We start from the raw sequence: 16,957 nt of genomic DNA, 5'->3' as shown, positions 1-16,957 counted from the left end.
AATCAACGGTTTTGTCAGATTATTGATTTATTTAGGTGTGCCGTGTAGTAAATGGAATAATGTATAGCACGCAGGTCAGTATTGTAAATAAAACCCCTTCAGGTTGATTCAAGAGCCCACTCCTTTACTACATCATCCAAACTAACTGTTCCAGAGTTTCACATGGGGGCAGCAGAGAACAAGATTGGTGAAAGGTTAGAAAAAAGACATTAGAGCTCTCACTAGTGTGTAAAGAAAAAGCATCCCTTACTCTTATATCAAGTAGACTGCAGTATACCACCCTGTATTTCAAGGGCACCCCAACTGGTCATACAATTTGTTAATTAAATAGCATTAGAAACCAGTCACCCTGCATCGTTACAGCAGACAACATATGAAAGCCATACTGCCACAACTGTGATAAAATTAACACATAAACAAACTTATATTCTACGAGGATATTGGTGTAGTTAATGAAATCAGTTAATTATTTATTGACAAAACTGATCATACTGTGAGTTATGCACTAAAAAATGGGGCCAAAGCTATTAAATGAAACCTAGTTAATGATCCAAAGCAAAAAACAATACATATGACGTGAAACCTCACAAATTATGTCAATACACAATGCACATCTCAGGAAACAACCAACAAACCTTTTTAGCCACATTGGCGACATGGCCTCGGGGACCACAATGTAATTTGTCCGTCTACTGCTTTGGACAACACTGAAATATATCAGCAGTCTTTGGATGGAATACCATTAGCTGACATTCATTGTCCCTGATGGATATAAATCCCACTGACAGGATTATCTATATGTCTTCAACTCTTCTCCTCCTCCTTTCCTTTTTCTAATGAGAAGTCACATCAGAAGTAAGAAGTAATCAGAAGTCAGACCAGTTATAGAACGAGCCTTATTAATCATGCCACTGCCAAACAGCCCTGTTTGAGTTTACGTGGGGGGGGGGGGGGGGGGGGGTGATTGAAGACGCGCCAGAACACAAGGGTTAGGGTTTGGTGTACTGCTGCCTCAGTCGGTTAGATTGGTTGTTAGTACTGTTAGACCCTTTAACACATCAAAGTCACAGAACATAAAGTATAAAGACTGGAAACTAATAAAATCTATACCAGCACCTGAAGCTCAGCTTCTACTCCACTACATTTATTTAGAATTACTTACTTTGAAGATTAAGGTTATTAATGTAAAATACTAATCAACGAATAAACTATGTATTATAATAAGTAATTCAAATTAGCACCTTCATCAGCTGCAACATTAATATATCACTTATAATCCAATAAACAGCATATATCGTTCTGAAATGAGCCATTCTGCATTAGTACTTTTGGTGATTTGCATTGCTAATACTCTTGAATTATAATTTATGCAAGTGTTGCAAGTTATTAAATAAGCATTGTTGGAGGTCCTGAGGCCTGAGATTTTTAGGGGGGCAGCAGTAGCTCAGTCCATAGGTGACTCAGCTGGGAACCAGGAGATGCCAGTTCATCTCCTGGGCACTGCCGAGGTGCTGTTGAGCAAGGCAACGAACCACCAACTGTCCAGGCTCTGACATCTCTCATACATTGCATGTATTATGTATTTTGGGCCTGCGTGTGTGTAACCTGTATAATGATAATAACAGGGTGAAAAAATTGAATTTCCCTTGCCGGATAAATAAAAGGAATTCTTCTTCTTCTTCTTCTTCTTCTTCTTCTTCTTCTTCTTCTTCATCTTCATCTTCATCTTCTTCTTCTTCTTCTTCTTCTTCTTCTTCTTCTTCTTCTTCTTCTTCTTCTTCTTCTTCTTCTTCTTCTTCTTCATTTGCCAAGTGCTACTTTTCATGCACATGACAAATAAAGAACCTTGAGAATACTTATTCCACACTGCTAATTAACATGTCCTACATTAGACCCAACCTGCCTCCAAAATACCCTCTTCTTTCAAACCACACACCTCACTTTTGTAACAATGGTTTTCAAATCTCAAGCTTATGATATCATCTGGGTTATTATTTTTAACTGTGGAAAACTCTGTCCAGAGCAACAGAAAACATTGTTCAGCGGTTTTCACAGGCCGAGTAGTACTCCACCAGACAAGTAAAATGCATTTCATGTGTAAAATCAATGCAGTGCACCTCTAGAATAATATTTGTCACTGATAACTGCCTCTTCATTTCATAAAACAATACAAAATTGGTATTAAACTAAAATTACTTTAGCAGAAGAAGTCCTGTAGGAGGAGGGATGTACTGAGGAGTCTGAGAACAGTTTCACCCAAATCCAGATAAACATGCTTTGTGGTATTTGTATCAACAACATAGCTGTAAAGAGAAAGTATTGTGCTTTGTGCTTACAGCTACAACAGCGCTTATCACTCCATCAGAAATATCACATGCTGTCAGTCTACCTGTGGTTATAAAGGACATGAGTCATTGTGATGCATCTATGTAATGGATAAAAGAGACTCTTGCTGTTTTCAACAGTAACCTTAAAGGAACTATCCAGTTTTTTATCCCTCAGTGCCTGCCTGCAGTGTTTGCCTTTCAACGCTTGCCATCTTTTAAAGATGAATGCAGAATGTGATACAAAAGGTATGTCAACAACCTTGGGGTTTTGTTTTGGCCACTCCCACACAAAAAAATGCTATGCATCTGAAATGACACAGCAGACGCGAACATTACTGGAGACCTTTTCAAATAAATAAATTCATTGTATTAGGTGAGGAACTCTTGACTATCACCGCATCTGGGATTCACTGCCTATTTGTTAGATGCTTAAAATAATAGAAGTTAATTTAAAATTCAGCATCCAACATTCAAAAATCTAAATATTGAAGTTAAAGATCTCTGTTTCATTTTGTGGCATCAGTTTGACAGTGCTCTCGATACCAGGCATCAAATCATACCCGAGCAACAGGTAGAACGAGTCCTGTTTAACTCCGCCCTGGCCGTGGAGCACTGCACAGCAGGTGTTGACACAATAATGATAAAGTGTTCAGGGCAGCATCAAGACCTAAGGTACAGTGCTTTTTTTTACATTACATTATGCAGTACATATCCTTTAATGTGTTCTGGTCTAAAACTATGCATTGTAACTCAATAATCTTTATTGTGAAATAATCAATAATAATCTTTTAGAAAAATGGAATCAAAGAAAGTGTTTTTTTTGATAGACTTTTAGTTCAAAATGTTATAGAGAGAAGATTAAGTGCAAGAGCTACAAGAAGAAACATTAAGTAGGCCGTTGCAGAGGAATGTTTGTGTCTTAGCCTCTAAAGGTGTTCCCTACAAGGCAAAGTGTCATGATCCGGTTTTATTTTTTTAATGTTCTGAGGATGGTTTCCAGGTTTATTTTTTTTCTCCTCTGTGCCCTGTCTTAGATTGTCTGCCCTTCCCTCATGTATTCCCCCTGTGGTGATAGCCTCTCAAGCTGTGTCATGTCTTTGATTAGTCTGGTCTCTTGTTATTTTTTATTGTTAAGAATTTGATAGAGTTGTTGTTAATCTCGACCCAGGTGACAATTTACTTAATTGTTGGGCACACACCCTATTCTGGGACCCAGTTCTGGTTCGGGTTTGGGTTTGGGATATTGCTAGGAAAGTGTCTGAGTCACCTGGAAATCACTGAGATAGCAATTTTAAATGCCACTGTGCATGCGTGCCAGGCTCTGCCCCTTGCTGAGGGGGCTGACTTCACTTTTCCTAAGAAGTTGCTCCAAGTTCAGTGCTGAACAGGGCAAGTATCTGTCTGGGCACACATGGTTCGGGTCCCAGTTTGGGATCGGATCCCGGTTTGGGTTTGTATCCCAGTTCAGGTCCGGGTCCAGGTTTGTGTCGGGTTCCAGTCCGGGCTCAGGTTTAGGACTAATTTAACTCTTTCAGTTACAGACAAAACATAAAAACATTTGAACTCACTTTTCTGCAGCATGTTTGACCACTCCTTTTATCAATGTAATTGACTTTGAATCATTGAGAGCACAGACTCAATAAAGATTAAAGGACCAATAATTGATCAAGTCTACCAGGTGATGAGCCACTGAAGGAAAATGGAGTAAAATAAATGTGTTTCTATATCACTCAGACTACTGTATTTGACAGGTTGAAGAGCGATGGCTTCAGGGTTGGCTGCATTGTGTCTCCTGCTCCTGCTCACTGGAGCTCTGGGGTTTGCGATATTACCAGGAAAGTCTCTGAATCACCTGGAAATCACAGAGAGAGCGATTTTAAATGCCACTGTGCATGCGTGCCACACTCTGGCTCTGGCTGAGGGGGCGGACTTCACTTTCCCTGTAAGAATTCACTTCAGTGAAGTTATTTTACCAGAAATGAATGTTTTGTTATCCAATCTTTTATGTTAATAACTAATTGACTTGTCTGTGTGTTTAGGCACAGCCTTTCACTGCAGAGTCTGTTGCTGTAGCCTGCGGCACACCAGGGTCATCCAAGACTTTCCGTCAAGCCATTACATTCATAATACTGATGAATGTACGGGTGGACCTCCGGTATGCCCTTAATGCAAGCTTCCACTTTGATGAGGAAATGTTTGCTCAAGGAAAGAAAATCATCACTGAGGGAATAATCGCTGTCAAAGCAAGCAACAAGCAAGAAAACTTTGAGGCGGCGAGGCAGAAAGTGGGAGAGATTTTACATCCTTTACAGGTAGTTATCATTATTTTAAACAATATTAGGAATGCTGTTCTTAAAGAATCAAAGAAACCCGGTGGATTATTAACTCTCCAGTTCTTTTGTCAACTTGAAGGACTTCTACAGTCATAGTAACTGGGTGGAACTGGGGAACAAATTGCCAAACTCCAATCTGATCAGAGCAGACAGCAGCATTGGAAACATAGCAGGTAAAGAGATTGTATCATGTGGTATCTGTCTGTGTTTGGCTGTGACCACAAACAGATACCAACATTGAAAAGGAATGCAGTTCGGGCGTGATTGTAGAAAAGTTGTACCACAAAAGGAAACATGATTCAAATGTTTTTTTTTAATTAACTTCCCCCACAGATGAAAGTAGGGCGACATGCCGCAACTGTGATGGAGACGACTGCACGAACAACATCTTAGAGGACATCATAGAGGGTCAGATACTGACCTCTGGATATTTTGGTATTGTGCCTATAGTCTCAACCAAGCCAAAAGGTAAATTATTCCTTTCATTCAAATGCCAAAGCATTATAGAATTATAACTATTAGTCTGTCAGTAACAGTTCAACACATTCTGTTATATTAACCTCTTAGCATCCCACCCCCTTTCTTTAGTGGGGGTGGGTGACAGGGAATGTTCAGGGGCAGATAGCAGAAAGTCAACAGTAAATAACGCCTATAAGTGGTATACACCATCCGACAGCTGGGAACCTGGAGATAATTTGGGGCTATGGGGCTCAGCATGCGTGTCAAGTTTTTCTAATCAGAAATCAGAAATAAAAATTAATTAATTAAGTAACAAATGCATAAAAAAAAGTTTGAAAGGGCTCAGCACATTATATGATGTAAGTATACATTATGAAGGCCATTCTCTTGCTCTATTATCTCTCATAAGTCAATTTTTGGTTCAACCTTTTTCATTCTTTTTTTTACCAGGTGAGAATATGTTCAAAAATCTTCCAAAACACTACATTAAGAGAGCAGTAACTTGAGGAACAACATAGAAAAAGCAATGCTGTGATTTGGAGATTTCTGTAAGAATTGTATTTTTTGGTGATTGGATGGTGAGAGCACTTCAGCGAGCCCTGTTCAGAAACTGTTTGGAAACCCACTTATTGTCTGGGGAAAGCCATCCTCTGAACGTCCTAGGGCTCTAGTTTGTGATTGTAAAGTTGCATGAGGCTGTATCCTGGAGGTCATAACACCTCATTTTATATAGTCCCATTTCAATGAAATGGTTACTATGGGGACTAACATCATCACACGTGAATACAGTTGGGATCATTCAGCTTTTCTGTTAAACCTCATTTATGCAATTATAGGACTATTTAGGGACCCCAGCATGCAGAAATATGAAGATACATCACTTTAGAATAGGCAAAAATAACGCATTTGTACTGCAAGTGTGCACGTCTGTAAAGGGGTGAGTCATGGTTACCCTTAGAACCCATTCATTCTGATTTCTTGAGGTCAGGGGTCAAGTGTCCCTTTGAGAAATGGCCATGCTAGTTTTACTCTCGCTAAAATTGAGTCTAACTTTGATACAAATTAAGGCCCCTTTCCTTCATGTTTGGTACCATAGATTCCTCTGATTGTCTGGTTTAATGTGATGAAATCTTCTAACTTTGAACTGAGCCACAAGACAAAACGTTATCTGGGCGCGCTGGCGGACTGGCGGACTGTTAGCAACAATGAAAAGATTTTAAAGTATAATGTCTAAGTAACATGATAACAGTACATAATATGTCCCTTTTTAACAGTGTTTCAGATCCTAAAACACAGATTTGATTTCTGTTTATTAACGCTGTTGCTTGTGGAATTTTATCTTTGCACCCTGAACTTTTCTAATGTTTTCTGTACACACCCTCCTCTATGGTTCTACCAACAATAGAGTCCTGGGAACAAAGAGGACATAAGGGATAACAATCTTACAGACATAAGGGACACTGGCCTTCAACATTCATGAGATAATTCAAGTGAAACTTTCCCTAATTGCTACACAACAAGTTAAAAAGAGGTCTTAAGAAATAAAAGCAAATATTTAATCAGCAGTAGATTGGTGATATTACTAAAAAGGAAACAGATGTATTTTTATCATCTCCCTCTTATTTGCTGAACAGGAAAATGCAGTCACGGAGGAGGAATTGATCAAACAAGCACCATCGAACCTAAGGGTGGGATAAACAAAGACACTTTGGACGCCAGCCACGGACACCTCCACACAGAAGCATCAAACATGGCGATAGCTGCAACCAGCGCTCTACTGGAGGATCTTCGATTGGCTGCTGGTGTCAGACCATTTCTTCAGTATGAAACCCAATCTGCGAGTTTCAGTTATGTACTGTAAGGAGGTACAGAGTAGTTTTTTTATCTTTTTGTTTTATCCGTCCCTCAGAATGATGGGAATCTCCAAAGGATCCAATAAAGCTCTTTGTTTCGTGATCGACACTACAAAAAGCATGAGCGATGACATTGACGCAGTGAAGACCGTCACTTCCTCTATAATCGAAAGTGAAGTGGGAACAGAGAATGAGCCCTCTGTTTATATTCTTGTACCCTTCAATGATCCAGGTAGGATCCATTGGATGCTACAAATTGTGTCAAATTATTTCTTTAGTTGTGAAACGATGCTCGTTCTTTCTTGATCACCTGGATGCTCTCTTTCTCGTTTCCACCTGAACCTCAGATGTTGGGCCGCTGATAAAGACCTCAGACCCAAAAGTCTTTCAGACTGTCATTAATTCACTATCAGCAAATGGTGGAGGAGACGAGGAGGAACTGAGTCTTTCAGGGCTTCAGGTGCTGTGATGCATGACTTTGACTTCTTTAAAAACACTCCCCAAAAGCTGGTTGATGTGTCAACAGTTTTAACTAAAACTATCTCTGCTATTCCACACTCTCTTCCTCACACAGCTGGCTTTAAGCAGCGTTCCCTCAAATTCGGAGATCTTCCTCTTCACGGACGCACCTGCTAAGGACAAATACCTGAAAACCACAGTGATCGCACTCATAGAGCGGACGCAAACAGTGGTGAGTAAACTATCTCATCTAGGTGTCAGAATGAACCAATGTATGGTCAGTATAGAATTTCACAGATATATATATATATATATATATATATATATATATATATATGTATATATTGATATAGTGAACATTATTTCGCTTTTGTTATGTTTATTGATGATTCTGTATGCACCAAATACAATACTGGTTTGATGACAAAACATTGTAGAGCTGCAACAATTAGTCAATGCATTGGTCGATTGACAGGAAATTCTTTGATAAATATGTTGATAAATTATCAAAAATCTATTGATTTTTCTTAGACATAGCATCAAAATTGTCTGATTCCAGCCTTTGAGATGTGTGTATTGTTGTTTCCCTAGTCTTCTATGATTATGCATGAATATTTTTGATGGACATTTCTGACTTTCGTTTGTGTAGGGGCTTAGAACCTAATGATATGAGTATATGATGGCAGTTGAAATTACTCTATTATGTCAATTTTGGGTTGATACCATTTGTTACACAGATCTGGTTCTAAATCTATTAATTATTTACCACCCAAGAACCGATAACAATGCTTAAAATAAGCCAGAATACCCAGGGACAGATGGCAGTATTGTTGCTCCTTTGGAATAAATGTGTTTTTTATTAGATTTTATACTCACATTAATGGCAACTTGACCCTTTTTTCTCTCCAGGTGAACTTCATGATTTCTGGCTCAACGGTGATCAATCGTGGGAGACGGAAAGATGACACCATGAAAAACAGCAGGATAGCAGAATCAGAAGCCCAGCTGTACAGAGACCTGGCTCAGACTTCAGGAGGTCTGGCTATTGAAGTCACAAAGAGTGAGCTCCCTGTGGCCACCAGCATCATAACAGAGTCCTCCAGCGCCTCTCTGGTAATTTCACAAAGATCTCACTATTCTATAGTTTTGTCAATTCAAAGATTTCAGCTGTGCCATCGGTTGAATGTGGATCTTCTAGGTGACCCTTCTTCAGGCAGCCAGGAACCCAGGGAAGACAGACACTTTCTCTTTCATAGTTGATGAAACAGTAACAAACCCAAAAGTTTACATCACTGGACGTTCCATCACTTTCACCCTCACCAGCCCCACAGGTAACACTGCCTTTATACAGTAAATATTCTGTCTTCATGAACACTACAGTTAATGCATTATGTTTATTATTTCATCAACAGTACTGAAACATTTTGATATATAGATATTTTGTTTCTTGCATTGGTGCAAATGGCTGGAAAGAAAGCTTCCACAATGTTTATTACAGTATATCATGAACAAAAATCGAGTTATGTCATCTTACTGTATGTCACACTGTTTTAACAATAGGATATTTCATTATTTTGGAACATTCTACTCTACACTCCACTTTTCTGACATACTCTGGGTTTTTCTGGGTTTTATGACAAACTATACTCTGACATTTTTCATTTTTATGACAAACTATACTATGACATTTTATAACATTTTCATAACACACTATGACATTTTTATGACATACTATTCATGGCATTTTATTACATATTTATGGCATCCTATACTGTGACATTTTTATGACATTTTTATGACATACTATTCATGGCATTTTATTACATATTTATGGCATCCTATACTGTGACATTTATATGACATTTTCATGACATACTATACTGTGCTATTTTTATGACATATTATATTATGACTACTACTACTAATACTATACACTTAAAAGTTTTTAAAAAGTTATAATATAGTATGATGAGAAAAGTGAAAAAAGTTGCAGTGTCAAAAAAAGTCATAGCAAAGAATGTTGTCTGTTGATGGATATTGCTACCAGTCAATCACTCATTAAAGCCTATGTTTGCAGTTATAGTCTTTTCCAAATAATGTAAATAATGTTTTGATGTTTTAAAGTAAATACAGCACATGTAATTTGTCACAAATGTTTAATGAAAACATCAGTACGCTATTGTATGTCACATGAATTATTTGTGTCACCGTTACCTACCAGCATGCTTATTATTGTTTTTTTGTTTGAAGGTGAATCTCAGGAAAGCAGTGACACATCAGGATCATTGATAACTGCATCACAGTCAGTGGGAAATTTCAAGACTCTGCAGCTAAAGAAACAAGCTGGACTGTGGGAAATTACGATGATGTCAACAAATCCCTACACTCTGAAGGTCATAGGTGAGATCACCATGATTGACTTAATGTAATCATGAGAGCCAGGTTGGTCCTATTACTTACCTTAAGTGAAAGTCCTCACTCTGTTTCCAAAATACTGTATCATTGTTTTGGTTTGGATCTTAGAGTGGGTGCACTCTTTTACGCTCTTAAAAACTCTTTAAAAAGTTTTTTAAAACTCACAACATCCCCATCCGCCTCAGCTGTATTTTTTAGTGCTACTCAACAAATACTAACAAAAGAATAACTGGATATTTTGTTGCAGTAATATCAAAAACCTCCATTATCTTGGTTTAGCTTTGCAGAAGAAATAACTTTGTATATGTTCACATAAATTTATTGATTTCTTTTTTTCCTGATGATTTATTTGCAGGCCAGAGTCCTATTGACTTCCTGTTTGACTTTGTTGAGGCATCGCAGGGCCCGTTCACAGGATATGATGCTCTTGACACACGTCCCAGAGCTGGTAAAGGAAACGTTAAGATGTAATTTTGACGATGTGGTTATGTAACATAACATCAAAAAATTCAACCATGATGAATTTCTCTTTTTCCTCAAAAAGGTGTCAATGGTAGCTTGTTGTTGTCTTTAACGGGGAGTGAGTCCGCCACGGTGACAGAAGTTGCTCTGGTTGAATCATGGCGGTCGGAGGAGATTAAAGGAGTTGTGGAGTCACAGGGGAGTGGGAACTTCTTGGTGCACGTTGACAGAATGCCGTCAGTGGAGTTTGTGGTGCGTGTCAAGGGGGAAGATGTCAGTAGAGCCTCAATGGTCTTCCAAAGGCAGTCATCCACACACTTCAGAGCCTCTAATCTTACTATTACCGTACGTATCCATCACTGTGTCACAAGAACATCATATCAAACATGAGAGCAACTAAAAGTGTAAATGTACTCTTGTCTGCCTTTCTCTGTATTTAGGCCGATGCAAATAGCATCCTGGTACCAGGAACGCCATTCTCTGTGCCCTTCTCTGTGATGACCAATGGAGTAGGGGGGAACTACACCATCCGAGCCAGCAACAACAGACGTTTTGACTCAACATCTCCAACCAGTTTATCCCTGGAAACTGGGGACAGTGCTAATGATACAGTGACTCTCTTAGTGCCTCTTAACACTCCGTCCGGGACTGACGTCACCCTGACCATTGAAGTTGAGGCTCCGGGGGCTGAAGATACAAACTATGTTGTGATGCGTTTGTCCATCGTTAACACGGTAATACTCCCATTAAAGAATCTTATTTATTAATTCAATGCTTTGCTAACACTGTCAAAAGTTTCCAGGAATTAACTGTGTCATTTGTTAAAAATTATAGAAAAAATAGGATATATGAATATATACTTTTTCTCTCCCCACAGGTGACTGATTTTACTCAGCCAGTGTGTAAGCTACTCAGCCTGCAATCCGACTGCTCTGATAAGAACTGCAGCTCATCAATGTGGAAACTCTCTGCCCGGGTGACTGATGGGGCTGAAGGAACGGGTGTAGATCGTGTTAGCCTTAGACGGGGCAACGGGACCCTGACCACCAGCCTGGACGCTGGCAACAAAAACATAACACTGGTTTCCTATAGTTCGCCTTGCTTATCCCCTGAAATGGAGCTGCTGGTTGTGGATCGAGTGGGTAATGTCGGAGCCTGTGTGTACACTTTCCGGGACGGGTCTTCAGCTGCTTTATCCGTGTCCACCAGAATCAAACAGTCGCCTCTTCTTTGCCTAAGCATATTGTTATTATGGCTCCATGGCTTGACAGAACTGGGCATCCTGTGATCCCATGTTAATGTTGTAAATAGTTAAGCTGCATTCTTCTATATTTTTGATATTTACATTGAAACTATTGTATTGAATAACAAAAAATAAAGTCATATAGAGCTCAAATTCAGACGGGCCCAGGTGGGTCGCTTCTGAAAGGAACAGGTAAGGACTGTAACTCTGCAGGGCTATAGTACGTCAGTCCGGTCTTGCACTTGCCTGGGTCTTGTGCCGGGTTGGACCGATGAAGTTGTTCCTGGCGGCTGATTCAGTATCAGTTTTACAGAAGGTTGCCTAAATTGTATGTGTTGATCAGTTTGATGTTAGAAGACGGATCAGTTTTGTTTATAGATTCATCCTTACTCCGTAATCACTATACTAGCATTGGAAAGACACTATTGCCATGGTCATGGTCTGGACACGATTTGCTCTGGACTCTGCCTTGACTTGGTCTGGACTGGATCTGGTCTTAGACATGACTTGGAATGGATCAGGTTGAGAAATCCAAACATCTAGCAGCTAAATATCTTCTTTAGGAGTTGGTGGAGACCAAAATAGAGCCAAAAGTGGACAAACATTTGTCAGTTGGCCAGATGAGATGGTGTCTGATTAATGTTTAAAGGGCTAAATATAGTTCAACATGGACAAGATATGCATGCAGTTAAGTTTTATACTACATTGGATGTCTGCATATACAAATGTGTTATAGGTTATATAATTCCGGGCTGCATGCAGATAGAAAAAGCGTGACTCATTAAGTAGGCAATTGTTTGATAATTTATTATTAATTTATTATAAACTTAATAAGGTTATGTTGGGGCGTTGTGTCTCTCAGTTTTTGATTTCATCTGCCCCCTTGTGACCGAAGCGCTTAATGCACTTTACGTCGCAATTTGATTTTCTGCTTAGGTTTATTATTGTGATCATCCTGCTGTCCAGTAAATGTATTTCTTTCTGTTTTTGAGCCTGAGTCTGCGACAACTGAACAGAGAAATGAAAATGGAGAAATGGTTAAATGCAGAGTGGGATAGTTAAAGACGAACTGACCACCAGCCTCTCACCTCTAAATGGCCGGCGACCATTTCTTATCATAAAAATAAGAAATTATTTAACGACAGAGGAAAGAGGCAGACATTTGTTAAAAAACACTGCTTTTTTATTGTTGTCATAATGTGTCTAATAATCCTTTACAGAACACAAAACGTTTTGCTTTTCACATTTTGCTACAAGTTCAACAATTGTTTCTCCTGTTTCCTTTTATCACTATTTACATTTTGAAGTTTTCAGAGAGACTTATCTGGATAAACTGATCAGTGATTGTACGATACGGAGGGTGAGGCAAATACATGTGTTGAGTGTGTGCTGCTTGATGTGTCTTTTATGGTGATGTTTGTCTTTTACTTTGTAGTTTTAGGAGTTTATAGATGTAATTTACCACAACCAAAAAATCCCAGGCAGAAAGTCTTATCAGAAATGTGGCTACTTTTTTGTATACTTGTCCTTTTCTGACTTTTATTTTAATAGTGATGACTTTCTTCAGACCTTTAACCCAACTTGCCAGTGTCCCTCTAACCTACACCCACTTCACTCCACTTTTGTACTCTTCTCATTCTTTACAAATCGCTGTAAAGTTGTGAATATATTCAAATATTTTTTGCCATAACATTAAAGGTACATTATGTTAAAACCGGAATGTGGATTATGTAGACTCAACCACAAAGCAATTCCAGTAGATACAGATGTAATTTGTTGGACCGTCAATGTGCATTTACATTGTCCACATTCATATTCTTACACAATGATACCATTTAAAGGCGCAACACTGTTGGAGTATTTAGGAGGGTGGTCCCTTGTCAAAACAAGGGAAATGTGTTTCTATAATCGTTATATAGATAGTTATTCTGAAATTTGGACCAGTTCTTCAGAAGTTGTGTTTCACACACGTCAGTCAGTGCCATTGGTGTACTGGGAGAGCTTATTTTCCAAGTTAACGATTCTCTTCTCCTGAGACAAAACTGTGGCCTTCAGATTCTGAATCTCCTCCAACAACCTCTCAAGCAACTCAGGCTGGACGGGAGAAGAGTGGAGAGAAGGAAAAAAAGGGAAACGGGAGAAGAAAAGAGGAAAAACGACAGGGACAGGGAGGGGGAAATTAAGGATAAAGAAAACGAGAGGAAAAATAGGTCAAGGACAGTGAGCAACTAGGAGAAATAAACCAAAACAAAGAAGGAAGCTTTGGAGAAAAAAGGTTGTGGGCAGGTACAAATAGAGAAAGAGAAAAACAGATGTGTGTTAGAGAGACAGATGTTAAGGATGCATTTAGATTATGGCCGGCAAAAAGCACAAATCAGCTCTGGTTGCACACAGATTATAATACACAAGTATTACTGTATAATATATATATATATATATATATATATATATATATATATATATATATATATATATATATATATATATATATATATATATATATATATATATATATATATATATATATATATATATAGTTAGTTAGTTAGTTAAACTGGCTATAGTTATGTTACTTTTAACAAACAATGACTAATTATTAGTAATTATATAATTTAGGTTATTTTAACAGTTTAGTTTTCCACACATACTCTTTTATATCATATTAAGTATTTGCATTACTAAATGATTTGTAAATAATTTTTACACTGTCAATAAATATTATTTGGATGGCTAAAGTTGCAAATGATGATTACAATACCTTGTTAATGGTTAATACATATTTTATAAATATTATTTGGATAGTTATTATTAGTGCACAATCAAAAAGTTTATCAAATCAATGTTACATGATGCTTTATAAACCACTCAATCATTAACTAATTATTATAAACATTTATTGCAACTGTATAAAAACCATCTAAATAATGTTTCTAGATGCTTTGCAAAACAATTATACATCACAGTATTAGATACCTATCTAAAGGTACAAATTATTTTCTATTACACTAAACTAATGTTAAAATAACATAAATTATATCATTATCCATAATAAGTTTATTATTATTATTCATCATTTCATTGTTAATAGCAACATAACTGTTAACTAAAGTTTAATTACCTTTAATGACAGTTATTATGCTGTATAGTGATATCCATTACGTGAGCATGTAACAACAGGTAATCTAATGCATGCCACAACTCACCGGCAGACTGTTGGTTTCCAAAGTGGACATGCTGCGTCGTGTGGTGGGTCTGGATTCCAGCACATTCTTCTTTGCTACTTTGAGCTCTCGGCTCTTTGGCGCCACATAGCCCCCCCTCATGGACACCAGAATTGGATCCTCATCCCGCCCATCCAGCCACTCTTCAGGCTCCATGGCAGGCTCGGGCCCCGCTGTGTCCGGGTACAGATCGTCCTGGAAGAGGTCCGACTGTGCAAGAGAGTTAGTGAAGTGAGAAAAAGGACTAGTTTTGTTGAGGGATGTACTGTATAGTGGTTGTTTTTGCAGGGTTTAATTAAAATTATTTATTTACTTTTGTCTGTCTTTTTAGGATCATGAGTGGATTATGAGAACCATTTACAAGTCCAGTGGTGAAGTATTCAAATCACTTACTTAAGTTAAAGTTGAAGTACCACCAGCTAATGCTCCAGTACAATTATAAAATCTGCATTCAAAATATTGTTAGTACAAAATTATTGGAAAGAATAAACTAATTATTGATGCATTGACACACACTTTTATGCTGTAACTGGTGAAGGTCCAGCTAACTTTTATATTATTTTTTATTGTATTTATTTAATCTTTATTAAAACAGGCAGTCTCATCTAGATTGGGATCTAGATCTTGACAAAAAGAAACATTCATAATACATAAAAAATAGACAATCAGCAATCATATAACAACAAGGAAGAATCATAAGTTACAAGAATCATAAAAAACACCCTATAATAAAGTTTTCAAATTTATGAATATGTGAATTGCTTTACATACCTTTTAGTAGTTTAACATATGATGATGCATCGTAATTCATAAACTGATCGCATGTTTTGCATGAATATTATGAACCTGAAAAGTAACTATAGCTATAGCTAAATAATAGTATTAGTGGAGTTAAAAGTACAATATTCCCCCTGTTATGTAGTGGAATTGTATAATAAGTAGCATGAAATGAAAATAAAGTAAAAGTACTTTAATACTGTACTTAAGTAAATGTACTCAGTTAACTTCCACCACTGTAAAAGTCAAAAGCTAAGTATGACCAGGCTTACTTTTCTGGGCACTGTCATTGTGATGGGCTCACACTTCTTGTCAAGGAGTTTGAATAACCTGAGAGGACAAAAGAGACCCGTCAGTTGTGCTAACAAAGTGACTAACAAACTGAAAACTCGCCGTGGCATGGCTGGTAACAATGCTGGGAAGCTGTAATCTTGGGTAATGTATCAGTATCTTACCTGGCGATCTCACATTTGGTGACATCCACACCTCTCTTGGGCATGAAGCCCATCCCTCTCTGCGGCTCCTTACTGCTGAAGGTGCTGAGGTAGTGGACATATGGCGGCTCCTCTGTGATCTCAAAGTAACGGATACTGCTGTCCCCCTACACACACACAAACACAGAAATATACATGGAAAACATAAAATAAAATATAAAAAAACATATTGTTTTCAAGGCTGGAAATACGATGGATCTGCACTTATGTGTACATATTATACAGCACATTTACAGACATGGTTTGAACCAATTAAAATGTCTCTGTACCTTTCCACAGAGGTAGACCATGTTTGTGTCTGCATCATAATATGGTAACATCACTCCATTACTTGTGTCCAACTCCAACAGTGCGATGGGCTCCTCGAAATTTGTCTGTGGAGAGTAAAAATGATGAAGAAAGCCTACAATTTGTTTTGTAATATACATGCAAGTGCATTGTGATATGCATAAACAGCATGTGAGATTTAATTATTCGGTACCGGGTCCCAGAGTCCGAGCTCTCTCTGGCTCATTCTGGTGAATCCTGTGGTAAAGATGTTTCCGTCTCTGGTGAAGATGGCTCTCATTGGCCGGATTCCCTCATGTGGAGCCAGACGTTCCTGTTGGTCGGAGGAGGGACATACGTCACTACATGTCAATCTACGAGCAAGTTGGTCGTTCATCTGGTTGAACTTTTTTAGGCGTTAATGCCATTGTATGTGTTGATTCCAATGTCAGAGCGTTAGATCAATAAACCTGTACATAACCACTTAATAGTGAATCTGATTATCTTTAATATTAGTTTTTAATATAAGTTTTTTCTGTATTAAATGAATAGTTCAACATTTTTGGAAAGGCGCTTATTTGGTTTCTGGAGGAGAGCTCGAATTCAGTACTGATCAGCACGACTACAATATACAATATGAATATAAT

The 16,957-nt window shown here is 38.0% G+C and overlaps 2 protein-coding genes across 2 annotated transcripts in view; one reads left to right on the top strand and one right to left on the bottom strand.

Moving 5' to 3' along the window:
• Window positions 1-2,959: 2,959 nt before the first annotated feature.
• On the top strand, window positions 2,960-12,938 carry LOC310956766 (von Willebrand factor A domain-containing protein 7-like). Its single transcript, XM_083927132.1, has 16 exons — window positions 2,960-2,999; window positions 4,079-4,269; window positions 4,367-4,639; window positions 4,740-4,833; window positions 4,994-5,128; window positions 6,754-6,940; window positions 7,029-7,204; window positions 7,320-7,432; window positions 7,547-7,663; window positions 8,341-8,544; window positions 8,630-8,762; window positions 9,682-9,831; window positions 10,202-10,294; window positions 10,391-10,653; window positions 10,749-11,042; window positions 11,186-12,938. The coding sequence occupies exons 2-16, from the start codon at window positions 4,090-4,092 to the stop codon at window positions 11,594-11,596; spliced, it is 2,823 nt and encodes a 940-aa protein (XP_083783258.1). The 5' UTR covers window positions 2,960-2,999; window positions 4,079-4,089; the 3' UTR covers window positions 11,597-12,938.
• coro6 (coronin 6) overlaps window positions 11,628-16,957 on the bottom strand; it is an 18,470-nt gene continuing 13,140 nt past the window's right edge. Inside the window, exons 6-11 of the mRNA XM_083927133.1 lie at window positions 16,525-16,644; window positions 16,313-16,417; window positions 16,005-16,150; window positions 15,822-15,879; window positions 14,755-14,982; window positions 11,628-13,645 (exon numbers count right to left, since the gene is read on the bottom strand). Of these exons, the coding sequence (XP_083783259.1) occupies window positions 13,523-13,645; window positions 14,755-14,982; window positions 15,822-15,879; window positions 16,005-16,150; window positions 16,313-16,417; window positions 16,525-16,644 (780 nt within the window). The 3' untranslated portion in view covers window positions 11,628-13,522. The remainder of the gene's footprint in view (window positions 13,646-14,754; window positions 14,983-15,821; window positions 15,880-16,004; window positions 16,151-16,312; window positions 16,418-16,524; window positions 16,645-16,957) is intronic.

Source organism: Echiichthys vipera, assembly GCF_963691815.1.
Source record: "Echiichthys vipera genome assembly, chromosome: 14".
Classification (NCBI taxonomy): Eukaryota; Metazoa; Chordata; class Actinopteri; order Perciformes; family Trachinidae; genus Echiichthys; species Echiichthys vipera.
Note: the sequence above shows the minus strand (reverse complement) of the source record. Positions and strands in the feature narration are given on the sequence as shown.